The sequence below is a fragment of the Callithrix jacchus genome, chromosome 21 (genome assembly GCF_049354715.1).
Source record: "Callithrix jacchus isolate 240 chromosome 21, calJac240_pri, whole genome shotgun sequence".
Classification (NCBI taxonomy): domain Eukaryota; kingdom Metazoa; phylum Chordata; class Mammalia; order Primates; family Cebidae; genus Callithrix; species Callithrix jacchus.
In genome coordinates, this window is record NC_133522.1 from 48,487,406 (window position 1) to 48,513,329 (window position 25,924).

At 54.5% G+C, this 25,924-nt stretch overlaps 1 protein-coding gene across 4 annotated transcripts in view; it reads left to right on the plus strand.

The window, feature by feature from the left end:
- Positions 1-25,924, plus strand: part of PDE9A (phosphodiesterase 9A) — a 116,993-nt gene that overhangs the window by 26,600 nt on the left and 64,469 nt on the right. The window contains exons 2-4 of one of the 4 annotated variants that reach the window (XM_035283208.3): positions 8,336-8,406; positions 10,343-10,420; positions 19,663-19,706. The exons of 1 other annotated variant lie outside the window; for it this stretch is intronic. In XM_035283208.3, the coding sequence (XP_035139099.1) occupies positions 8,336-8,406; positions 10,343-10,420; positions 19,663-19,706 (193 nt within the window). Of the gene's footprint in view, positions 1-8,335; positions 8,407-10,342; positions 10,421-19,662; positions 19,707-25,924 lie in introns of those variants that run through there. 2 more of the 4 variants (XM_035283212.3, XM_078358798.1) reach the window with 2 other exon arrangements.

Here is a 25,924-nt window from a genome sequence, read left to right on the forward strand (position 1 = left end):
CAGAGATGCTGAAATGGCAAGGGTAAATGGGGCAGAGACAGTGAAAAGCCATTTTCTATCTGGATCCCAAATAAAACCGCTAGACCAGTGCTTCCTCCCACACTCCTGCCTGGCCCCTCCACAGCCTCAGTGCCCTTCTGAGAGCTGCCTGCCCAGCAGGAGGCCGGGCTGGGACCAAGGACACTCAGTTCTGGGTAACCGTCTTTCCACAGCTCCTTGCTCAACCTCCGTAATGAAGGGAAAGGAAGAAGCAGAAGGAAAGCAGGGGCTGGGCATTGGAATCGGCTTTTCTAACTAAAAAACGTTTTCATTTATGTGAATGCGTGTGTGAATTTGAAGACATGTGGAAGGGGCTGTACATCCGTCAATGCCTGCTCCAAAAATCAGAACTAATGGACACAGACAGCATCGGATGTGCAGCCAGCATTCTTCCAGGGCCACCCCCCAGACAGGTGCAGCAGCCAGGATGGTCTTTGGGACTGGGACAGGCGAGCACGACAGCAGGTACCACGGGTCAGGGTGCACAGACAGGCTGGAGGAGGCAGCAAGGCACGGCAGCCACTTCCCCTCCCAGCGGCCGGGCAGGAGCCCAGTGGGCTTGCGCTGCTCAGAAGGGTCGGCCACTAGAAGGATCTCAATGGACTAGTCCCCTCCATACTGGAACAAGCAGGTGCCTCGGGCTTAATGCCGCGCCTTTCAGATAAAAACACACTGGTGAGCTGGGAGAGCTGGAGTCCCATGGACCTCAGAGACCCAGGTAACGAGGAGAGGGCTGCGCTGCACCGGGACACGTTTGCCAAAATGAGCCCTGGTTCCTCCCTACAGGCCGCGGGCAAGGAAGTGCCAATGCCAGGCCGGCTCGGTAGGCAGAAGAACCTTCTGGAATGCCCACCCGCAAGCTGCTGCTGGCATCCAGTCTGTGTCCTATTTTCCATGCAGTGCACGCATCCGCCAAGTACGATTTCCACTTGGAGCCCTGAGCCACCTCATTGCTTGCTCCACCTCCCCCCTCCCACACAGCTCACATGGAAATCACGCCTCCCATTCAGCAGCTGGAGTCCTCATGGATCACTCCGGGGCTCTCGGAAACCCCTTTACTTGAGCGTTGGTTTTACAGGAAGACCATGAAGCACCCCAGGAGCTGGAGCTCCTTCCCTCTGGACCCAGCGTTCCCTCTCAGCCTCACACGAGGAGACCTGGTCATTGAGCTGCTGCCCCAGCCTGAGCTCTGATCCCTGCTCCAGCCTGGCCTCACCCTGCAGGCAGCACACATGGGCTCAGAAAGGGGAACATGTGGGGTCAGAAAAGGGAAGCTGAGGGACCCTTCCCACAACACAGCCCCCAATAAACCTTTCAATGGAGGGCCTGAGAGGAGACAGAACATAAAAACCACTCCAATTTGATAAAATAGAGTGAAATCCAGGAAGACGCCCCTGAACTGGGAAACGACTCGCCCCCCTCCAGCCCCTGGCATGAGAGACCCTCTGTCCTGTCCCTTCACCCAGAAGCCCTAGGCATGGGGTTGGCAGCCCCCTCAAGGCCGACCCCTCAAACTCCCGCCCTGTTTCTTCTAAGTGTGCCAGTCAACATGCTTCTCACTGCAAGAAACAGACTCTTAAGCCAGTTCCAGAAGATCTGGGTTGCTGCAGAGACCGATCGGTGTGGGGAGGAGGCTCAGTGACACTGTTGCAAGGAGGCTGAGGGGTCTTTAGAAAAACCCCCAGGACCTAGGATGCCAGGAGCCTGGGTGGCCTGGGCTCTCTAGGTCTGCAGCACCCCCCCCCCCACAGCCTCCACTGCCCTTGTGCTCAGGGCCTCTGCCTCTCAAGGTCTGCAGCCACCCCCCACCCCCGACAGCCTCCACTGCCCCCGTACTCGGGGCCCCTACCTCTCCAGGTCTGCAGTGCCACCCCCCCACAGCCTCCACTGCCCCCGTGCTCGGGGCCCCTGCCTCTCCAGGTCTACAGTGCCACCCCCCCACAGCCTCCACTGCCCCCGTGCTCGGGGCCCCTGCCTCTCCAGGTCTGCAGCCCCCCCGCACAGCCTCCACTGCCCCCGTGCTCGGGGCCCCCGCCTGTGCCTTCTCCTCCTTTTTATCTCTCAGGGTCCCAGCGTGGCCAGCCCGGCATCCAATCCGTGGGAACGTGGCTCACTGACAGTCGCCACCAGCTCCACATCTCTCAGTAAAAGTTCCCACAAAAAAGTGTGATTGGGTACGGCCAGGGGGTCTTAGGGCAGCCCCCTGCTCCAGTCCCCTTGGCCGTGGGAACAGCGCAGGGTTAGCAGGAGGCAGGCTATGCACAGGACAGCTGGACGGCAGAGGTACTGGGTGCTGCCATGGGTGCAGAGTGGCTGCTGTGACCCCGATCTCCCTCCTGTGTCCCCACTTGGAAGGGGTGACCGAGAGGGTCATTTGTCAGCAAGGCCTCCACCCAGCCAACCTGACTGATGGGGCCATCACCTTGACCACAAGCTCGGTGGCTGGATACAACTGACCAGCACCCCGGGGTCCCTGTGCCCTCCTGCACTGCCTAACACGGTTGGGCCATGGCCGGTACCAGCCGTGAGCTGAGCCAGGAAGCCAGTGAGACCGCCTGCGCTGGTGACACGTAGGTCTCGCCCTTCTCCGGATTAACTGCTGGTCAACCCCAGCAAGGAGCAGGCCTGTCTTGCTGGGAGCACCGCTGGTGGCCCCTCCTCAGGCCTCCGTTCCTCCCTCCCCAAAAAACAGAGGGAACCGAGGAGCTGGGTGTTGGTTCTTCGCAGCTCCGGAAACCCTGCAGATGGTATGCTTGAATTCCCTGCCGGAATAACTGTGGGCGCCAGGCAAAGTGTGGCGAAGAGCTTTTCCAGGTACACTTGTTAACTCAGAGACCTCCTAGAGACTTGTGTGAAAGTCAGGCTTTGCAAGCAGCAGGGATAGGGAGATTCGCAGCAACTGGGAAATTGAGCTTTGTGTCCCAGTAGTGTTCTGTATAATTCTTTTCAAACCCGTCATCTCACTTACTGCTTCTCACAGCCCTGAGAGACAGGTGGAGCTGATGCCATCAACCCTATTTACAGAATGGTAAACTGAGGCTCCCACTGGTTATTCGCTTGCCCATAGGGTTGAAAGAGAAGCCATGGACAAAAGGAGTAACTGGGCCGGGCGCGGTGGCTCACGCCTGTAATCCCAGCATTTTGGGAGGCCAAGGCGGACGGATCACCAGGTCAAGAGATCAAGACCATCCTGGCCAACGTGGAGAAATCCCATCTCTACTAAAAATGCAAAAATTAGCAAGGTATGGTGGCACGCGCCTCTAGTGCCAGCTATTTGAGAGGCTGGGGCAGGAGAATCGCTTGAACCTAGGAGGCAGAGGTTGGGTGAGCCAAGATCGCACCACTGCACTCCAGCCTGGGCAATAGGGCAAGACTCATCTCAAAAAAAAAAAAAAAAAAAAAGTAAATGGTTAGCCACAGGGCTTCCTGTTCTCAAATGAACAGCTCCTTCTATTACAGAGTGTCTAGAAGGAGGCCTGCTTGGGTATAGACATTAAAGACCCGGGGGGGTCAGTGTATGCTGTGGTCAAGCGTGTGTGGTCCGGAGCCGGCGGCCCAGGTGCAGTCCTGATGTGCACTTCTGGCTGGGTGCATGGGAGTCCCGTGCACCTCTGTGTGCAAGCATCTGAGAGTAGTGCTTGCATGTGGTTGCCGCCTGGTCAGTGTCAGCCTTCTCTGATGCAGGCAGCACGAGGACTCCCAGACTGTGAAGTTCCTACTGGCGTTCCCAGGTCTCAGCTGAGTCTGAAGAGGCGTCAGCTTCCGGCGGTGGAGCCACCCTCTGTGTCATTTGTTTCTCTTGTCTTGCTTTAATATCACACACCTGCCAGTCAAGCCACATTCGAAAGGGTTTTCGGGGACTCGCCGTGCGTGCTCTTAAACTCCAGCCCTGACGTGCCTGCAAGCTGGAAGCCAACCTAAAACCTTCATTTTCCCCTTAATCCTGCTGCCTCTGCATCTCATTTTCAAAGTTCATTCTATCAGCTTTGTTTGCGCCGTTTGTTTCTGGATAAAGGATTTGCGAAATTATTTGGCACGTGGACAGAAAGCCCTACAGCCTCCTGACGAGGCAGCCTGGAAGTCCTCCCGTGGTCTGAAGCGGCCGCGGGGCTGGCCTCCCACAGTCAGGGGCAGCATCAGGCTGGTGCGTCTCCTGACGCCGGCCGAGAACATGGCTGTCCCAGCCCACATTCCTAGAGCTCACACGTCACCTCATGCCCAGACTCTCGTCCGTTTTGGCACCGCTAGAGGCTAATTCGCAACCACAAAAGCCAAAGTCATGACTCTTGTCCAGATCTCGGATGACTGTGTCACCCATTTCTACTGAACTGATGAACCAAATGGGAACTGGGAAGAAGGGGCCACCAGTTCAGAAGAGAAATCCAGGAACCCTGCGTCTACAAGGAGTGAAGGACTGTCGAAAGGGACTTCCAAGCCCATTCTCCACTGGAGACAGCCGTGTCACTTTTGTGCTTGTCCAGCAGTCACATTTCCTGACAGCCTCCCCACCTTTTGTCCAACATAATTACCACGGGAGATTATTCTGGATGGCAGAATAAGGCTGGTCCCCGGGTGTGGCTGGCTTGCCTGTTTGCACAGGGTTAGCAAGAGTGCCACCGTGCCATATGGGTCCTTTTCAGTTTGTTTTGCTGGAAGACCTCACAGTTACACTTTAAACGCCTCTGTTTGCCATCCTGAGGCTAGGAAGCCGAGCACAAAAACCCCTTCAGATTTCACCTGCAGGACATACATTCCATGAACCCCTCCCTTCGCAAGGCCCCCATGATATTCCAAAACCCTGGCCTGTCAGAGTAGAGCCTCTTTTTCCCATCTTCGGGGCTACACCCCTGAGAGTCCCTCCACTCCCCCAGGAGACTTTGTGAGCGTGGACACTGCACAGTTACCTTAGAAGCGGTCACAGCCCAGCACATGAGCATCGTTCTCACACAGGTCTCTGAGACCCAGCCTTGGTTGCATAAACCTTCCCCACTTCTATCCTGGCAGGAAGGAGGACAGATCCTTACGGAACCTTGGAGGTAACTATATTGCCACAATATGTAAAGCCTTCATAAAAGTGAATTTGGGGAGGAGGGAGAGCAGATGGTAAAAATCAGATATCACTTTAAAATTATTCATTTCACTCACGCCTATAATTCTAGCACTTTGGGAGGCCGAAGCAGGAGGATCACTTAGGGTCAGGAGTTTGAAACCAGCCTGGCCAACATGGTGGAACCCCCTCTCAACCAAAAATACACAGAACTAGCTGGGCATGGTGATGGGTGCCTGCAAGCCCCTCTGCTTGGGAGGCTGAGGCAGGAGAGTTGTTTGAACCCCTGAGGCGGAGGTTACAGTGAGCCGAGATCGCACCACCGCATTCCAACCTGGGCCACAGATGGAGAGTCCGTCTGAAAACGAAAAACAAATTATTCATTTCAGTTTACAAAAAATCTAGGTCATTAAAGGTAGCTGATGGCTTAAGAAGACAGGGAAGGGGCTTCCTTACAGAGCCAGAAAGTCCAACCGTACAACTACATGCAGGAAGCCGGAAAGTCAAGGGTGCCTCACTCATTCCACTCGGTCCTCCGAAACAGATTCTCACTGGGTCCTGGGCTGCAGCCTCACGAAGCCGCTGTTCCTCCACTGGAAAGAGCTCTGGCAGCCCTGGGCAGTCCACTGGCAGGGTCTGAATCATCTGAGTGAAGCCATCAGAAGCTTCCCCTGGAGTCTGCGCTTGGGGGTCAGTCACTGGAGGTGCCTACTGCGGTCCTTTTCCATGGGGCTCAAAGTGTCTGCCTGGAACCGAAAGCTCCATCTCCAGCCTGGTGCAGAGGCTTCGGGAGCACTGGCGTCAAAGCGTCTGTAGATGACAGCCAGCCCTTTTTTGGCCCATTTTACAGCAGAGGAAATGTGGGTTTGAAGAAGTTGAGTTGAGGGTCCCAGGAGTGAGAGGCAGTCAGGGATCCCTCGGGACCACCTGGCCCCAGGCTCCTGAGGTGGGGAAGCCCCAGGCCGGTGAGCCGGTGCCCTTGGCAAAGCCACTTCCCTCCTGAGTAAAGTCAGATGAGCCTCCCCAGTCCCATCCGTACTCACCCTCCCCTCGCCTTGTGAGGGCCTGCTGGTGGGTGCAGCCCCTTCAAGCCCCCCCAAGAAGCCAGGATTTGAGTCGGTCTTGCCAAATGTGTCTTGAGAGAATTTAACTCCAAGATCATCCCCTGTGGACGCCGGGGGGCTGGGACAGTTTGTGGTGCCCTTCCTGCCCATGGGGAAAAGCGCCCAGTGGGGCGGGTTGGGGGGAGGACTTTAGAAAGGGGTCATTTGCTGTGGCCACCCAGGTTGGAGCACAGGGACCACAGGGCCCCCGCCTCCTGTAGGACCTCCCCTCTCATCTAAGGGAGATACCCTAGAAACACATCTTTGAGAAGTGGCTTCTAATCCAAGAAACCCGGTAGAAGTTACCTGCAGATTCCCGGGGCCCAACCCAGACCCTCTGCATGGGAATCCCTGGGCTGGGCCAGATGCACGCTTTGAGGAACACCAACCTCCTTAGCAGCCCCCTTGCAAACCACCTCTGGCTTCTCCAGAAGCTCCAGATCCAGAATGTTCCAAGAAAGAGCCCTTCTTGCTTTCCTCCTCTTCCACCCCTGCGCTCTGCAGACTGAGGTCTGACCCCAAAGTAAGCCTGCCACACCAGGCGGAAGTGGGTTACACACGGGTCCATGTGGAAACCACTTTCTATCCCGTCTTGGTGGGAAAATGGCCAGGAACCCAGCCCAGGCCCTGCCGTGCCACAACTCCACGGTCATAATGCAGGGCATAACCCATGGCGTGGACTGTGACTGGGGCTGAGGATGGTGCCGTGGTAGAAGCGAGAGCCTGGCACCCGGCCAAGTGCAGGACTCCCCAGCCGTGGGGTTGGGAGAAGCAGCCTCTGTGCTCGAGCCTGGGAACCAGGACATGGGAGGAGAAGCACATCCCAGAGGAGGGGGCTCTGGGAGTAGCCGGCAGTTGTGCAAAGGAAAACGTGCAGGGAACGGCGAGGTCAAAGCTGGGACACGGAAGGGGCTCCTGTGCCCTTGCACGTGCAGCCAGAGCCAGCTGTGTAGGCAGCCAGGGATACGGCAGGTGTCATAGACCATGCCCACAATGCCACAGGCCACCGCGACCCACCATCACCCTGGGGCAGGTGCCAGCGGGGACCACCCACCATCACCCTGGGGCAGGTGCCAGCGGGGACCACCCATCATCACCCTGGGGCAGGTGCCAGCGGGGATAACGGGCAAGGGGAGGTCCCGTTTACTGCCTTACTGTTGCCAGTTCAGCAGCCCACAGGAAATGGTGTTAGTCACCGAAAAAAAAAATCTGTTTTCTATATTTCACTGTTTCCAAGTAAAGAAAAAAGAAAACTAATCTTAGCTTTAAAAAAAAATTGGTGCACTGGGCACCAAAACATAACCGTCTCCCTCGGCCTGCGTTTCCCCCACACCAGGGACTGTGCTGGAAAGGAGAGCTGTGTTGGCAGCCCCCATCCGGGGAAGCTGTCCAGGGAGGCATCCACTCGAGGAAGGCGGGGCCTCGGCGGGTCTGTTCTGCCTCTGGCCAGCCCTGGAGAAGCCCCACCCTCGCCAAACTGGAATGCCCTCCCCGAGGGCCGAGACTCATGGCCCAGACCCCCTGGACAAAAGATGCAGATGCCAACCGCTGCCCGGGTGGCACTTGGGCGTGAGTGCTCCCATCCCATGCATAGGTCGTGTTTCTCCATGGGCTCCTGGGGTCCCCGGTGGTCCTCCGCGGGCTCCTGGGGTCCCCAGTGGTTCTCCGCGGGCTCCTGGGGTCCCCGGTGGTCCTCTCGTTCAGCCTCAGTCCCTCAGTTCCCAATACTGAAAGGCGGTCTTTTTATTTTTTTAAGTCAACGAACTTGAAATTTATTTACAAAACGGCCCCCATGGGATACTTGAAGGCCCAGTGCCGGGCGACAGTGTTGAACCCAAGTGGTCAGTCCTGCCTGGCCCCTTCCAAGGGATATGCCTTCGCGTAACCACGTCCCCGACAGGCATGTGGCCAAGGGGTGGGGGCGGTCACTGTATTTTTTACAACTCTTTCCACTGAACGAAACAATGACATTTCACCACCCGTAGATATCAACCAGATGAAAAGATGTGCCTGTCATATGGCAATGCCGAGGGTTATGATTTTTCTTTGCGAAACGAACCTTCCGGTTGGAGCCAAGCACGTGGCATCTGATGCCTCCAGGGAAACCCGCGCCCCGCCGCCCCTCACCGCCGCTTCTGTTCTGCAGGTGATCTTCAGCAAGTACTGCAACTCCAGCGACATCATGGACCTGTTCTGCATCGCCACCGGCCTGCCTCGGTGAGTGTGCGCTGCGGGGGTTCTGCCCGGAGACACCCTCCTTGCCTTTCCGGGATGCCTGGGGGGGATGGAAAGAGGCGCAGGAGGGCCTGAGGGACCCACCTTCTACACGGGGCTCTTTCAAATCAATGTGCAGGATCCCCAAGGGTGCCCAGCCACCATCCGGGCTTCTCTACCTGCACAGGTGATGGCTTTGTCCACGTTGAGGAAACCGTGGGGCTGAATTGAACAGAACTGCCCTCTTAAGAGTGTGGGTTTTTCGGCTGAGCGCCGTGCCTCATGCCTATAATCTCAGCACTTTGGGAGGGCGAGGTGGGTGGATCACCTGAGGTCAGGAGTTCAAGACCACTCTGGCCAACATGGAGAAACCTTGTCTGGTCAAGGTGCCTCACTCCTGTAATCCCAACACTTTGGGAGGGTGAGGCGGGCAGATCATGAGATCAGGAGATCGAGACTGTCCTGGCTAACAGGGTGACACCCCGTCTCTACTAAAAATACAAAAAATTAGCCAGGCATGGTGACAGGTGCCTGTAATCCCAGCTACTTGAGAGGCTGATGAGGCAGGAGAATCGCTTGAACCCAGGAGGCAGAGGTTGCAGTGAGCCGAGATCGCGCCACTGCACTCCAGCCTGGGTGACAGACTGAGACTCTGTCTCAAAAATAATAATAATACAAAAATTAGCCTGGTGTGGTCATGGGTACTTGTAATCCCTGCTACTTGGGAGGCTGAGGCAGGAGGATGGTTTGAACCCTGGAGGCAGAGGTTGCAGTGAGCCGAGATTGCGCCATGGCACTCTAGCCTAGGCAACAGAGCAAGATTCTGCCTCAAAAAAAAAAAAAGAAAGAAAGAAAAGCAAAAGTATGCTTTTTTCTTCCCCTCTCACTTCTTCATTCACTTTTGGAGAAAGCAGGGGGCTTGTGTATGGATTTGGTCCCCAGCCCCACCTCACACCATAGGTCCCTTTCCTACCCGGGGGCTTGACCCAGATCAACACTGGGCGAAAGGCCGACTTCAGAAATGGGTTTGAAAAGACCAGTGGCCTTCCCGCCCTCAGAGTCCCCCAGGACTTAATGTCCTAAATCAACCATGTGTTCAAGCAAGCGAATTTTCTAGTTATCAGCACCAAGCCTTCTAATTATAAAGGGTGAGCAGGCGTAGCTTTGGCTCAAGGACTAACTTTAAACTCGGTATAGAAGTAGAGAAGGGCAATTGAAGTTTTCACAATTGAGGGTGAGAAAAGGGTGACCCAGGAGACGAAATGACCTGTCTGAAAGTGCAGCAAGTGGCAGTTTGTAGCAGCAAAAATAGTCCACGGTCTGGGGCATGTTTGGGCAGCATATATGAAGCACTGCACCAATAGATAGATATATTCACATGATTCTGTATAGTGGCCCTGGGATTCGAGTATCACCTCCATCGCGCAGATTTTAACAATTCACAACTGAAGATCAGAGGGTAACTTGGTCGAGGTAACACAGCTTGCAAGAGGCCCCGAAGATGTGAGGCTGGAAGAAGACTCACCCTAACCGTTTAAAACCGTTTTGTAGGAGAGAGCTGTGCGGTTCAGATGGACTCCAAGGTGCTGGAAGTAGAAAGACAACTATGAATTCGTCATCTGCTGATATAAATGTTAGTTGCTATTTTACCACAGTTTTTTTTAAAGAGTCTCCCAACTCAGTAAAGTCGACTTGCTCCAGTTCCGTTTTCAAGTATTTCAGCGTCTACACCCACTTAGGATTACACACAGCTGTTTAATTCCATTTACAAACGGAGTCGCAACTCCCTGGGGATGGCCTCCCACCCTTTCCACCCCACCATGCCTTGGCCAGGCTGGGCCCGGGACTGTCCTGGTTGTCTCAGGGCCCTGGCCCCAGGTGCACATCAGGTGCACGTCCCAGAGCTACGGGCAGAAACAGGCTTGGGTGTGTTTTCCAGGAACACGACCATCTCCCTGCTGACCACCGACGACGCCATGGTCTCCATCGACCCCACCATGCCCGCGAATTCAGAACGGTAAGAGGCTCCGGCCGTGCTCCTCCGCGTGTGTGTGGCACTTCTGTCCATGACATGGAGGCTTTCTGTGGTTTTGTAAATGTGCTACTGCAGAAAGGTGTGAACTGACAGCAGAGATGGAGGGCGAGGGGAGGAGCGAGTGCAAAGGAGGCTGAGGCTGGACTCGTCGTGTTCTCCTGCAGAAGAGCTGGGCATGTTCCAAGATCACAATTGCAGCCACGGCTCTGCACCCGCTTCTCAGCAGGAGGAGGCATTGTACAGAGGGGAAACTGAGGCACGGGAGGGTGCACCGAGAGCTGCAGAGCCAGGCCCCAGGACCCCCATGTTAGCCCCTGGAAGGGCTGCAGGAGGTTCCTGGCAGAGCTCCTGGGGACCCTTCCTGTGTAGCCACTCGGGGCCGGTCTCTGTGTTCATGAAGTTACGCCTGCTGGAGATTGTCTGCACAGAGGGGCGGGGATGAGGGAGGCCCAGGGTATCAGGAGGAGAGGCCGGTGAACGTCTCCGTGAATGTCTGTGAACCAGGTCAGGCTGGCGGTGTGTGGCCCAGGGAAGACCCAGATCAGGAACCCTCAGGTCAGTGACCTGCCCCTGTGCCGGGGGACTGGGGAGGCCCCAGCAGCCTCCTCTGCTCTTCGTGGTTGGGCAAGGTGGAACTTAGATTCTTCATGAGGCGAGGGAGCTGGTGAGCCGGGGGAGGGGGTGTGTGACCTCAGGACCCCTCTCTGGTGTCCTGTTCCTCCCAGATTGGGGCTCACTGAGCCTCCAAGGGACTCAGTAGATGTGATGGGACACTTGTCAGTCTGGTCATCAGGGTGTCCTGCCTGACTGACCCACGGCCAACTCTGAGCTCACAGGAGAAAGCACATGTCAGGTAGACCCTTGTGTCAGCCAGGTCCCAGTGCACACAGCCAGCGCTGTCCCCCTCAGCCAGGTCCCAGTGCACACGGCCAGCGCCGTCCCCCTCAGTGAGGTCACAGTGGATGTGGCCAGTGCGGTCCCCCTCAGCGAGGTCCCAGTGCACACGGCCAGCGCCGTCCCCCTCAGTGAGGTCACAGTGGATGCGGCCAGCGCCGTCGCCCTCAGCGAGGTCCCAGTACACACGGCCAGCGCCATCCCCCTCAGTGAGGTCCCAGTGCACGTGGCCAGCGCCGTCCCCCTCAGTGAGGTCCCAGTACACACGGCCAGCGCCGTCCCCCTCAGTGAGGTCCCAGTACACACGGCCAGCGCTGTCCCCCTCAGCGAGGTCCCAGTACACACGGCCAGCGCCATCCCCCTCAGTGTGGTCCCAGTGCACACGGCCAGCGCCATCCCCCTCAGTGAGATCTCAGTGGACATGGCCAGCACTGTCCCCCTCAGCAAGGTCTCAGTGGACATGGCCAGCACTGTCCCCCTCAGCAAGGTCTCAGTGGACATGGCCAGCGGTGTCCCCCTCAGCAAGGCTCCAGTGGACATGGCCAGCGGTGTCCCCCTCAGCAAGGCTCCAGTGGACATGGCCAGCACTGTCCCCCTTAGCGAGGTCACAGTAGATGTGGCCAGCACTGTCCCCCTCAGCGAGGTCTCAGTGGACATGGCCAGCACTGTCCCCCTCAGTGAGACTCCAGTGGACATGGCCAGAGCTATCCTGGTCAGCCATCCTCCCTGCCACTTTGAGGCCTCAGCCAGGTTCCTCCCATCTCCCCGTCGGGCCCCAGTCGGCACGCCCGTCTCCGGCCCCACACCCTCTGGCTCTCACTCTTGGCTTCCAGACTCCCTGAAACGTGCAATGCTAATTGGCTCCCCAGAGACTCCAGTGAGCATTATATCAGCCTCAGCACCAGCTCCAGCCCTGGGGTCTCACTCAGAAGTGAAGTGACTGGGTGACCCATCCTCCTGACACCCACAAGACCAAAATGATCTCTCCGAGGGGATTTCACGGAAACCAGTACCTTGTCCATGCCAGCTGGGGCTCTGAGAGAAACTGCTTTGTTTTTCTGAACCCAGTTGAAACAGCATGCAGAGACAGTTAAACTGGGTGGGAAATAGGGGAAGCCTACCCTGACCTCCTAATTCTCCAGCCCCAGGTGTCTTATTAACAAGAGAAAGTACCACACACATAGACAAAAGCCCTCCTGAGCCCCAAAGCCCAAATGTCTGGAAGCTCTCTGCTAAGATGCCAGACTGCATGCCTCTCTGATAGAGACGGAGACAGACAAGGTGCCATGATATGGACACGGTGGTGGATACGGACAGCAGAGCAGTGCCGATGGAGTCAGAGATGGAGCTGATGAGGACAGAGATAGAGACAGATGCACAGGTGTCACTCTACCAGGTGCAGGTGACACAGACACGGATCGAGACACCAACGGGATGTGCTCTAGATAATGAGGCTCTGGATTTAGAAGAAGCTGCGGAGACCCCAGCTGTGATTGTGGGCGTGAATTTGGCAGACATGGTGGGAGGAGAGAACAGACTCTCCCCTCTCATTACAAACTGGTCATGGCTGTATTTGTGCCCTGGGCTGTTGCCTGCATCCTCCTGCACCCCCGTCTCCTCTGTACCTTCTGCCTTTCCCTCTGCCACCCCTAGGTCCAGGCCTTACTGAGCTCTGACCTCCCTGCCTCCAGCCTGACTCTCCCACACGACTGCTGGGTTCAACCTGGTAGGACACCTTCTTCTCCATGGTGACCTCCCAATCTGGGCCCTGCCAACCTCTGCCCACCAATTCCTCCAGCTTATCCCCTGTCCCCCTGGATCCTGCTTTCCCAGTTGTACAGAACCAACTTCTGCTCAGCCCCTAGGTGCCAGTGCAGTCGCTTACCTTAAGCACCATCCACAGTCACCCAGCCTTCACCATCACCATCCACAGTCACCCAGCCTTCACCATCACCATCCACAGTCACCAGCCTTCACCATCACCATCCACAGTCACCCAGCCCTCGCCATCACCATCCACAGTCACCCAGCCCTCACCATCACCATCCACAGTCACCCAGCCCTCACCATCACCATCCACAGTCATCCAGCCCTCACCATCACCATCCACAGTCACCAGCCCTCACCATCACCATCCACAGTCACCCAATCCTCACCATCACCATCCACAGTCACCCAGCCCTCACCATCCACAGTCACCCAATCCTCACCATCACCATCCACAGTCACCAGCCCTCACCATCACCATCCACAGTCACCAGCCCTCACCATCACCATCCACAGTCACCAGCCCTCACCATCACCATCCACAGTCACCAGCCCTCACCATCACTATCCACAGTCACCCAGCCCTCACCATCACCATCCACAGTCACCCAGCCCTCACCATCACCATCCACAGTCACCAGCCCTCACCATCACCATCCACAGTCACCAGCCCTCACCATCACCATCCATAGTCACCCAGCCCTCACTATCACCATCCACAGTCACCAGCCCTCACCATCACCATCCATAGTCACCCAGCCCTCACTATCACCATCCACAGTCACCAGCCCTCACCATCACCATCCATAGTCACCCAGCCCTCACTATCACCATCCACAGTCACCAGCCCTCACCATCACCATCCATAGTCACCCAGCCCTCACTATCACCATCCACAGTCACCAGCCCTCACCATCACCATCCACAGTCACCAGCCCTCACTATCACCATCCACAGTCACCAGCCCTCACCATCACCATCCACAGTCACCAGCCCTCACCATCACCATCCACAGTCACCAGCCCTCACCATCACCATCCACAGTCACCAGCCCTCACTATCACCATCCACAGTCACCAGCCCTCACCATCACCATCCACAGTCACCCCGCCCTCACCATCACCATCCATAGTCACCCAGCCCTCACTATCACCATCCAGTCACCAGCCCTCACCATCACCATCCACAGTCACCCAGCCCTCACCATCACCATCCTGAGTCACCAGCCCCATCACTATGACCATCCAAAGTCACCCAGCCCCATCAGTGTAATTCACTGCCCCAGTTTTCCTGCAAGTGCCTGAGCTCCAGCAGAGAATGCCTGAGAGAGAGACACGCCCGTCCATTTGGGCTTTTGAGCATCCTCAGCACACATATCTGTGCTTATTCCAACCACTCCCTGTGAACTAGTTCAGCTGAAGAGTGGCTTTCCCCCCGGCTGCAGATTGCAACCACCCAGAAATCTTTAGAAAGGTACCGCTTGATGCCCAGACACCTCCAATTAAGTCCAAATGTTTATGAGATTTTTTTTTTCTGATACGGGGTCTCGCTCTGGCACCCAGGCTGGAGTATAGTGGCATGATCTCGGCTCACTGCCGCCTCCACCTCCCAGGTTCAAGCGACTCTCTGGCCTTAGCCTTCTGAGTAGCTGGGATTATAGGCATGCACCACCATGCCCGGCTAGCTTTTGTATTTCTAGTAGTGACGGGGTTTCACCATGTTGGTCAGGCTGGTCTTGAACTCCTGACCTCAGGGTCCACCTGCCTCGGCCTCCCAAAGTTCTGCGGTTACAGGCTTGAGCCACTGTGCACGAGACTTTTTAGAAAGCTCTGCGAGTGATTCCAGCACTCAGCCTGGGGACGAACCGCTGGTGTAAGGCCTGGAAAACCTGAGAAACCGCTCTTGACCCAGCCCTCTGGTGACCAGAAACTCATGTCTGCCAGACCCAGGGCCTCCCCTCACTGACGCATGCTGGGTAACTGTTTCTTCCTGGCAGACGGCAGCCCTGTCCTCTAGCTCAGAAGCCACATCAGTGGCCGCTTGCCTGGTTGGGTCGTGTCTCTCTCTAACTTCCTCTGCTTCTGCAGACACCTGCAGTGACTTGGTGTGGGCTTGGTCCCCTCATTGTTCCCCAGCCTCAGGGCAGGAACCATGTCTTTGGAGGGGCTTCCCTGCAGGTCGCTGGTTGCATCGAGCATACGTGGATGCTTCCCAGTTTCATAGCCACAGGGAGGGCGTTTCATGAAATCTCCAAATTCCAAGGGCTCTTGAGAGACCAACTCCATCCTGATCAGAAGGGGTGATCCCGGTTGCCTGGTCTCTTAGAGCTTAAAACTCTAACTCCTTCTCGGCTTCTCATTCCAAACCAAAGTGTGCCATTGGATCATTCTTTCAAAACACTTCTTGCCTTAATGCCACCCTTTAGATTTTGGCAGCCGGCCCCGGTGCGGACCACATCCCGTGGGTGGGCCTCCCGGTTTCCACCTCCTGTTACCCCTCACAGTTATCTCCCCCTGGAGTCCTGCTACCTTCCAGAATAATAGGCTCCAAACCCTCTTCCCTCCCATCACTCCCAGCATGGAGTCCTCCAGTGGCCCGTTAGCCACAGGACACTGTCCAGCCCCCCGCATTGGGATGTCTGCCCCAATCCACCATAATGTGCTTGTCTCCAATCTGCTGAGCTACATGAGTGCCCACCCCAGCCCAGTGGGACGCTCCCCTTCTGCACACCTCCAAGCACCTTTCCCCTTTGCACATTGCCAGGCTTCCCACCCTCCCCCAAATCCAAAGGCCCCTCCCGTGGCTGGGGATCCGCTGACGGCTGCCTAGCCCTTCCTGTGCTCCTGGACATTTGGTGCAATCTGGAGGACGCTCAAGCTGGCATTTGAAATAACGTGGAACACGTGTACCTCCTGGAACAATAGGCTGAGGCTTCCACTCGCTTTTGGGGCTGGCAGGAAAGATAATTGATGACAAAACAACCTAACGACCAACAAATATAAAAAGCCGTGGCCCAACTGAGATCCAGCAAGGCTCCAGCATTCCTCCTTGGAGCAGCCCTGAGCTGTCTGGAGTCATTCGCCTTTCCAGTCCAGGAGCCTTCCGGAGACGCTGACGTCCGGCTAACATGGGCGTTGCTTCGTGACAACGCTGCCCCTTCCATTGCCCGGTCACTGCTGCTTCAAGATGCGGTGGAAGAATGTCAGACGCCTCAGTCACGTGAGTGAGAGTGGGGCGCATGGCGACACACACGCAGAGGGGAGAGGGCCAAAGGCGGCGGCGTGTGACACACACCATTGCCCCTTTTGTCTCTGGTTTCCGCCAGGTTGTGCGGTGGGCAGCTCTCCTCCAGATGAGCCCCGTGCTTGCAAGACCAGTGTCGTCGGCCACTCCGGCTTAGAGAAGAACTCTCTACATTCCAGAGTGGCTCCAGGCCCCTCCTCCGCCTCTTAAATGTTTCTAAAAGAGGTTAGAGCCCAGGCAGTTAGACCTTAGCAAAAGACAGATACAGTAGAAGCCCAAGGCAAGCTTATCCCTTCCGAAGTGGGAGGGCTTCCTGTGTTGATTCGCTGTTAATGAACATGATGAAGATTCAGCTCCACTGAGACTGAGCCAAGAGGTGACTCATCCATGGGACCAACATAACTGGTCCTGAGAAACCAAAGCACTCAGCATCTGGGAGCCAGACTGATCTTGAGTGGCCAAGAGAGCCGGGAAGGCTCCTGCAGCCTCCTGGAGCATCACAGAGGCTCCCTGTCCATCCGCTCTTTTCTCTGTTGCTGATGTGATGGTTCCCACCCTCAGCTCACCAGACTCCACGGAGAGGCGGCCTCTGAATACGCTGAATGGGCTTGAAGGGGGCTGGGCTCCATTTGGGTGGATGAGCAGGCCCAGTGCCCCTGTACGATGGGAGGGCATCTTGGCAAGCCTGTCTTTGTGTCAAGTCCCCAGGGCATCTCCCTCTGAATCGCCTGCATAGGAGAAGTTGCTGGACACCCATCTGGGCTCTGTCCCCACCGGCACCGTGTGGAATCCATGCTGTTCTCCCTCCAGCCCTTGCCCTGCCTCCTGGAGCCCTTCCCTGCTCCTGGCCACTTACCCACCCTGATTTTCTAGGGACAAGGGGCAGGGGAAGGAGGAGAAGAAAGAGTCCTTGCTGCCCGTCAGAGGAGGCACAGAAGAAGAAAGACTGAGAGGAATGTGGAGCCAGGGATGGGAGGACGGATGGGACAGCCCCTTTCTGCTGCCCACACGGGTCCTGGCTTCCTCTCCACCCACTGCCCCATCTCAAAGGCTGCTCATGGCAGGGGCCAGAGAGACACTGAGAAGAGGAAGGAAGGAGGATCCAAGAGGAGGCCAGCACACCTGGCTTCTCTGCGGTCCGCCCTCCACTCTGTCCTCCCAGCCCAGACCCCTCCTAGGCAACCCTGGCACGGGTCCTCACTGGCCACACTGAGGCCGTTGGCAAAGCACCTGGCCTCTCTATGCCTTGGACTCTGGGTCTGTAAGGCGGTGAGGCTGAGCTTCCTGGAAGAGCCAGGCACTGTGGACCTGCCCAGCTGAGCACAGGCGTCCGGGGCTGGAGGGGCCCCAGTCCTGATGCCCTCTCCACCTGGGAGTTTGGAGGACTCTGCCCTATACTTAGGGCCATGCTTCAAGCCCAGCACTTCTTATGACCGAGTCTCTGGGGAAAAATGAGCCCTCTAGTGCCAAATAACCCACCACTAAAAGACCTTTCCAGGCAGGGCCTCTCATGAGCCCCACCAGTGACATGGTGGGAGATGAGAGGGTGTAGGCTCACTCATTGATGTTCTGTGTGAACGGGGTCATTTGTAGGGTGAGGTCCCTCTAATCTCCAACACGTAGGCTCAGCTGGCAAGTCCACAGGGCCCAGCTCTCCCAGGAACCTCAGCCTCACCGCCCTACAGACAGAGCCCAAAGTTCAGGGAGGTCAGTGCCACACAGGTTTTATTTTTTCACTTTATTGGTGTTTAAAATTGTAAAGATTTTCCATGTTGCCCGTAACCATCGAACCACACGTATTGCCCCCAATTAATCACCATTAACAGCTCGGCGTGTGTACCCTCCGTATGCACCGTGCTCCGTATTCATTTCCTCCAGAAATAAGCTCGTTCTCTATGTATCAGTCCGTGACCTGTTTTTACATAGTGAGGAGTCATGGGCGCCCCACCAGGTCAATACCTGCACACTTGTCTTCGTCTTCTCAACAGCTGCCTGACACCCCAGTGTCTCAGTCTGTCTGAACTTAAACAGCTAGACATTGACGCCTCACAGTCTGGAGGCTGAAGTTCAAGATAAGCATGTGGGCAGGTTCTGTTCCTGGGGAGGCCTCTCTTCCTGGCTTGCAGACGGCTGCCTTCTGTCTCTCATGTGGCAGAGCAAGCGACAGCTCTGGTGCCTTCACCCTTGTAAGGGCACTAATCCCATCATGTGGGCCCCACCCTCATGAACTCCTTCAAACCCAATCACCTCCCAAGGCCCAACCTCCCAATCTTATCCCACTGGGGATGAGGACTTCATTATATGAATCTGGGGTTGGGGGGTGCCTCAACATTCAGACCCTAGCACCATGGGACCACTAACGTGTCATCCTGCCTGTGGAGAGATGCCCAGACTAAACCATGCTCTTTCAAGCCACCAGCCATCTGACCACAGTGGGCACTCAGGAAAACTGGGTAGAATGAATGAATGGATGAATGAATGAAGCCATTGACATGAACACATGGCATCTGACTGTCTCCCTGTGTGCTCAAGTTTCATTCTGATACATTTCTCGCTAAATTCATCTCTGAGACAGAGGATTTTAACCCAGGTTGCTAGACTGCTCTCCCCAAGATGTGGCAGCCCGCACCCGCCAGCAACACCTGTGACACTTCTCTTACCAGGTTTCCAAATTTTGCTAAACTGCTGGCTAAGGAATAGCATCTCCCTGGGGTTAGCCTCCCGTGCACGGATTTGTTTTTCCCCCTCTTGGCCACTGCCTGTTCCTGGTCTATGCCCATTCCACTGGCTGCACTGTCTGTTCCTGCCCCCTGGCCAGAGGCCCTTATGTGTCATGACAGAAACGTTGTCTGTCATATGCATAGTATTCTCTCCCCGTCCACTCTGGGCCTCGTGACTATGGGGGTGACATCATGGAGATCACAGTGCATTTTGGACTCTGTCACCATCCTCTCTTGTTCATTCGGGGATACGGTTGCCATGAGCTCAACAGAGCAAAAGAGAGGGAGGGAGCCCACCTGTGTCCGCCAGGTGCTGGGATGGGTCCAGGCGGTTCCAGCTTGATTCGGCACCTGTGACTGGCGGTCGTACCCACGACGAAATCTGTTTAATTGACCAAACATAGAGGAAGTTGATCGTTTAAATGATATACTTAGAATTCATCTGAGTGGGAAAGCTGAGAACAGTCAAAGAAGCTAATTTAAAAAAAAAAAAAAGCACCTAATCCCCTGAATTCTAATCACGCCGAGTGCTTATCTCTCCCGCCAGACGTGGGGCAGCGCCTTGCGGCATCTCACGCGGCACTGTCTTCTCTCTTGCAGCACTCCCTACAAAGTGAGACCTGTGGCCATCAAGCAGCTCTCTGGTAAGGCCTTGCTGTCGTTTTTTAAATTCAAAGAAGGAAAAAGAAATCTTGAGCCTGCCTCTGTGATAAAATATATATTGGTTAACCATCGGAATCTAAGCATTCGAAATATTATTAGTGAAGCATTCATTTGAAGCGTTTAACTGTACATTATAAGCATTTGAATCTGCATTGGAAGCTTGTTACCACTGCAGAATCCAAAACCGTGGACTACTGTTTGTGCTACTGTAAGGGCTCTGCCATGACAGCCCCGGCCCCATCCCAGGGACTTTGCAGGTGCAGGACGGCATGCACCCTGCTCCTCCTGCCTCCCCGCTCCACTGCGAGTTGCCAAGGCAGGTGTTTGTCACCCTTGGGTTGCCTTGGGGTGCCTCATACAGTTGCTTGCACTGCTGTGTTAGAATCCTTCCTTCTTTCCTTCCTTTCTTCCTTCCTTCTTTCTTTCTTTCTTTCCTTTCTTGCTTTATTTTTTGTTTTATTTTTTTGAGATAGATTCTGGCTCTGTTGCCCAGGGGTGGAGTGCAGTGGTGTGACCTCGGCTCACTGCAACCTCCACCTCCCAAGTTCAAACGATTCTCCTGCCTCAGCCTCCCAAGTAGCTGGGATTACAGGTGCCCACCAGCACATCTGGCTAATTTTTTTTGTATTTTTAGTAGAGACAGGGTTTCACCATGTTTGCCAGGCTGGTCTTGAACTCCTGACCTCAGGTGACCCACCCGCCTCGGCCTCCCAAGGTGCTGGGATTACAGGCGTGAGCCACTGCGCCCAGCCTAGAATCCCTTTTCCATTTGATTTTTATCACTTTTATTTATGTATGATTTACATATAATAAAATACCATTTAAGTGCATATTCTGATGAGTTTTGAAAAATCTGTACACCCTTGTAACCATCACCAAAATCAAGACACTTACACCACCTAGAAAAGCTCTCTTTTGGCTGGGCGCGGTGGCTCAAGCCTGTAATCCCAGCACTTTGGGAGGCCGAGGCGGGTGGATCACGAGGTTGAGAGATCGAGACCATCCTGGTCAACATGGTGAAACCCCATCTCTACTAAAAATACAAAAAAAAACTGGGCACGGTGGCGCGTGCCTGTAATCCCAGCTACTCAGGAGGCTGAGGCAGGAGAATTGCCTGATCCCAGGAGGCGGAGGTTGCGGTGAGCCGAGATCGCGCCATTGCACTCCAGCCTGGGTAACAAGAGCGAAACTCCATCTCAAAAAAAAACAAAAAAGCAAAGCTCTCTTTTGCCCCTCCCAGTGTGTCTCAGGCCACAGCCGACCTGGTTTCTGGCATGGTCCATGAGATTTGCCTTTCTGAAGTTTCATATAAAAGAAATTACATGGTACTTGTATTCTTTTTTTTTTTTTGACTCGACATAATGTTCTTGAGGCCCATCCGTGTGTTGTGGGTACAGACAGTTCATTGCTTTTTATTACTAAGTGATGTCCCGTGGTGTGGGCTGTACCACAGCACGTCTTCCATTCACTGTGGATGGACATTTGGGTCCTTTCCGGTCTCGGGGCTTTTGTGGGCCTTAAAGCACAAGTCCTGGTGGAAACATAGATTTGATGTCTTTTATTTCTCTTGTATAAACACCTAAGATAGCTGTGACCTTACCAACTTTTTGATACAGTGAAACCTACGCTTACCCATCTTACCTAAGGGTGGACGGAAGAGTCTGTAGAGCGATCCCCAGTCTGAGTTTGCCCGATGTTTCTCTCATGACCAGCCTGGCGTGGTGGGTTTTAGAAGGAGTATGTAGGGTGCGTGGCAGCCGTGTAGCCCCACTGGCTTCCATACTGCAGCATCACTGTCTCCTTCCCTGCTCTCCTTTGGAAGCAAGCCGCTGAGTCCAACCCACCCAAGCAGAGGAGGAAGACTGAGGTGTGCTTTCTCTGTACAGAGATTCATTCGCTCCAGCACCATTTGTTGAAAACACAGTCTTTTCTCCCACTGAATTACCCTGACCCCTTCGTGGAAAATCAGTAGGCCGTTTCTGTGTGAGTCTTTTTCTGCGCTCCATATCCTACTGTGTGGATTTACATGTCTTAAAACAACAGCACCTGCCTTGACTGCTGCAGATAGACAGTAGGTCTTAAAGTCAGGTGGTATAAATTACCTCTGTTCTCTTTCCTCTTTTTCAAAAATGTTACTGTTTTTATTTTCAAATAAACTTCAGAAGCACTCTGTGAATTACTACCAGAAAAAAAGTCTGCTAGGATTTTGGCTGAAATTACATTAAACATACAGAACAATGTGGGAAGGATTAACATCTTAAGAACGTTGACACACACACACGCGTGCATGTAAAATGAGCTAACCTGAGTAGGGTGTGCGGGTCCTGCCCACTGTGTCAACTTCCTGGTTTTGATACTGTGATATTATTAGGCAAGACCTTCCCATTGAGAGAAACCTGGAGAGGGGACGGAGGACGTCTCTGCACTATTTTTGTAACTTTTTATGAGCCCATAATTATTTTAAAATGTTAAAAATTTTTAAGTGTTGCTGGCCTATGGTGAGTGTTAAATGAATGTTTCATCACAGAAAAGAATGTTGAGCCTTCTGGTTCAGAAATATGGCATAGCTCTCCATTTATTTGGGTTTCCTTCTTTTTTTTTTTGAGACGGAGTTTTGCTCTTGTTACCCAGGCTGGAGTGCAATGGCGCGATCTCGGCTCACCGCAACCTCCGCCTCCTGGGTTCAGGCAATTCTCCTGCCTCAGCCTCCTGAATAGCTGGGATTACAGGCATGCGCCACCATGCCCAGCTAATTTTTTGTATTTTTAGTAGAGACGGGGTTTCACCATGTTGACCGGGCTGGCCTCAATCTCTTGACCTCGTGATCCACCCACCTCGGCCTCCCAAAGTGCTGGGATTACAGACGTGAGCCACCACGCCCGGCCCAGGTTTCCCTTAACGTTCCGCAGTCCTGCGTTACCATTGTTAATGTGAAGATATATGGATAAATACATCACTCCTTCATGTATTTAATATTATTGTGAATGGATTTTTTTAATTTGTTTCCAGCAGTTTTTAGTTGGTAGGAATTGGCTTTTTTGGGACCTCGCTAAACTCATTTATTAGATTTCCTGTGATTCTGTAGATGATTTTCTTATACTGCTGGGCTTCTGACAAGAAATTCCTTCTGCTTTTGTCTGAAAATGTTTTTCTTTGTTGTTTTGCTTTTTGTTTACTTTGTTTCAAAGAGAGAGAGAGATAAGGTCTCTCTGTTACTCAGGCTGGAGTGCAGTGGTGCAGCCTTGACCTTCGGGGCTGAAGCAGTCCTTCCTCCTCAGCCTCCCAAAGAGCTGGGACTACAGGCACACACCACCATGCCCAGCTAATTTTTTAAGTTTTTGTAGGGACAAGGTCACACTATGTTGCCCAGGCTGGTCTGGGACTCCTAAACTCAGGCAGTCCTCCCTCCCTGGGATTCCAGGTGTGAACCGTCATGCCCAACTGACAGTGCTTTTATTTCATCTTCCATCTGAAAGAGCATTTTTCTTGCCATATAGAATTTTAGTTTCACAGTTTTTCAGCGCTGTGAATGTGCCTTCTCATTGTGTTTTAGCTGGAGTAGCTTCTCATGAGAAGTCTGTGATGTCTTATCTTTGTTTCTCTCTGCGCAATGTGTCTTTCCCTCTGGCTACTTAGGTGTTTTCTTTATCACTGGTTTTCAGGAAGTTGGTTATGTGGCCTCGGTGTGGTTTTCTTTCAATTTAACATGCTGCGTGTTGATTGATCTTCTTCGGTCTTTGAGATCATATTTTTCCTGAAATTTGGAAGGTTTTCTGCTCTCCTCTCCCCGTTCCCCTGGGGCGCTGACTGCCTGATGGCAGATAGCCCGAGGGCGTCCCTGACCCACTGACACTCTGTGTGCTTCTTTCCAGTCCTCTTCCTGTTTGCTTTACTTTTCTTAGACTTTTTCGTTGCTCTTCAATTCCATCGGTCCTCCCTCCTGCAGTGTCTAATCTGCTGTTGATCTCATTCAGTGACATTTTCATTTCAGATGCTGCTTCCTCATCCCCAGGGAGTTTTGTTTTCCTCCCTTTTCATATCTCATTTTCAGATCTTCCATTTATGCCTCATTGTGGTTACATGTCCTTTAAATGCCGATGCCGGCCGGGCGCGGTGGCTCACGCCTGTAATCCCAGCACTTTGTGAGGCCGAGGCGGGTGGATCACGAGGTCAAGAGATCGAGGCCACCCCAGTCAACATGGTGAAACCCTGTCTCTACTAAAAATACAAAAAATTAGCTGGGCATGGTGGCGCGTGCCTGTAATCCCAGCTACTGGGGAGGCTGAGGCAGGAGAATTGCCTGAACCCAGGAGGCGGAGGTTGTGGTGAGCCGAGATCGCACCATTGCACTCCAGCCTGGGTAACAAGAGCGAAACTCCGTCTCAAAGAAAAAAACTGCTGATGCCTCGTTATGCTTCTGTTTAATGCCATGTCTGCTAGTTCCTCCTCTCCGCCATATGCGAGTCCGTCTCTGTTGACTGATTTTTCTCCTGGCTATGGGTCATATTTTTCTGATTCTCACAATCTAGGAAATGTTGACGGAAGGCCAGTCGTAGTGAACGCATGCTTGTTCGTCATGTGCTTCTGTTTCTCCCAGTTAGAGTGTTCGGCTTTGCCTCGGCAGGCAGTTAAGTCACCTGCAAATCAGTTTCATGCCTTTGAGCCCTCCCTTTAAGCTTTGCGTGAGTTGTTCCAGAGGGCCCTTACCCCAGGGATACTTCAGTCCTACTGAGACAAGATCCCTTTGGGGACTCCCCCAAACTCCTAGCTGATCAGTAAATTCCACTCTGACTGTTTAGAGTGCCAGTGTCTGGAGAAGAGCAGAAGAGCCGGGGCCTGGAGGGTCACCGCGGGGACGCGGGCTTTTATGCCGAGTGATGTGAGCAGCTATTAGAAGGCTGTCGGCAGAGGAGTGACATCATCAGACTTACGTTTTAAATCTCGCTCAGGGTGCCGTGTAGAGATCATGAAAGGGGAGAAATAAATCCAAGAGGAGGCTGCTCCTGTGGGAGGAGACGGAGGCCCAGGCCGGGGTGGCTCCGGGTTGGGGGCTGCAGAGGTGGTGGGGAGTGCAGGCTCCAGCATGTTCGAAAGGAAGAGAGAAGCTTTTCCCTAAGCAGAAGTGGGATATACAGAGACCCTTCCAGGGCTTCTCTGACCTGAGCACTGAGTGCCTCGGCCCAGGGAGGGGATTGCTGCCAGGGGGCTTGGCCCGCTCTCAAACATCAGCTGAATGAGGAGCAGGCCCAGTCATGACAGGCGGCTCTCGGCTGTCAGCTCCGGGTGGTTGGCGTTGAAGTCTGGGGCTTGGGGAGGCCAGCAGGGAGGGAGTGAGCGCCAGCATAAGGGGCTGGGCCCAAACCCGTACGTGGGAGAAGGATGCTGGTGACTGGATGCCATCGGGAGCAGAGGGGTCAGCCACGAAGCTCTGGAGGCACAAAGAGGCAAAGGAAGGCCGGCGTGGGTGGGACACGGTGGGGCTTGTGAAGGCCAGCTAAGAGGGTGACACGGCTGTGCTGAGGGTTGGAAGAGCGTCGCTGGGAACAGGGGAAAGGGGGGTCCCTGAGGGACCATCCAGGACCAGTGGGAGATGGAGTTGGGCTCACTAACAGAAAGATGAAGAGCATTGGGACGGGCTGTCCTAAGGCCGAGTGCTCCTCCCTGGAGGACTCTGGCAAAGGCTGTTGGCCTCAGGCTGTGCAGGCGCCCGTGGCTGAGAGATGGGTGCCCGCTGCAGCCCTCCTAGAACTCAGATCCTATGAGCCACGAGCCACAAAGGGGCTTGAGAATAATCTGTCCTGAGAAGCCCAGAGGCTCACGTTAAACTCAGCATCGTAAGTTCTGAGTAGAGCAACAGTAAGTGGCGTTTCTTCTCAGTGTGCCAGGATGAGAACATGGAAAACAGTGGGCACCTGCAGACTTTGCACCATCTTTAGAGAGGCGCGGGGTGTGACCTCCTGGCAAAGATGGGGTCCCAGCTCCTGCCGCCCTCACTGCAGCATGAGGCCAGTGCTTCAGGTGTTTGTTGAGAGCTGCACAGACTTCTGCTGGGCTGGGCAAGACTTCCCTCTTCAGAGAGGATAAGCAGCCACATGGAAGGCCAGGCTGGGCGTCCCTACGGGGCCAGCCGAGGAGCACCGCGCTTATTCTGCAGGGAGGAGTCGCTGGGTCTCCAGGGTGCTGCCTTACCCCCAACCCC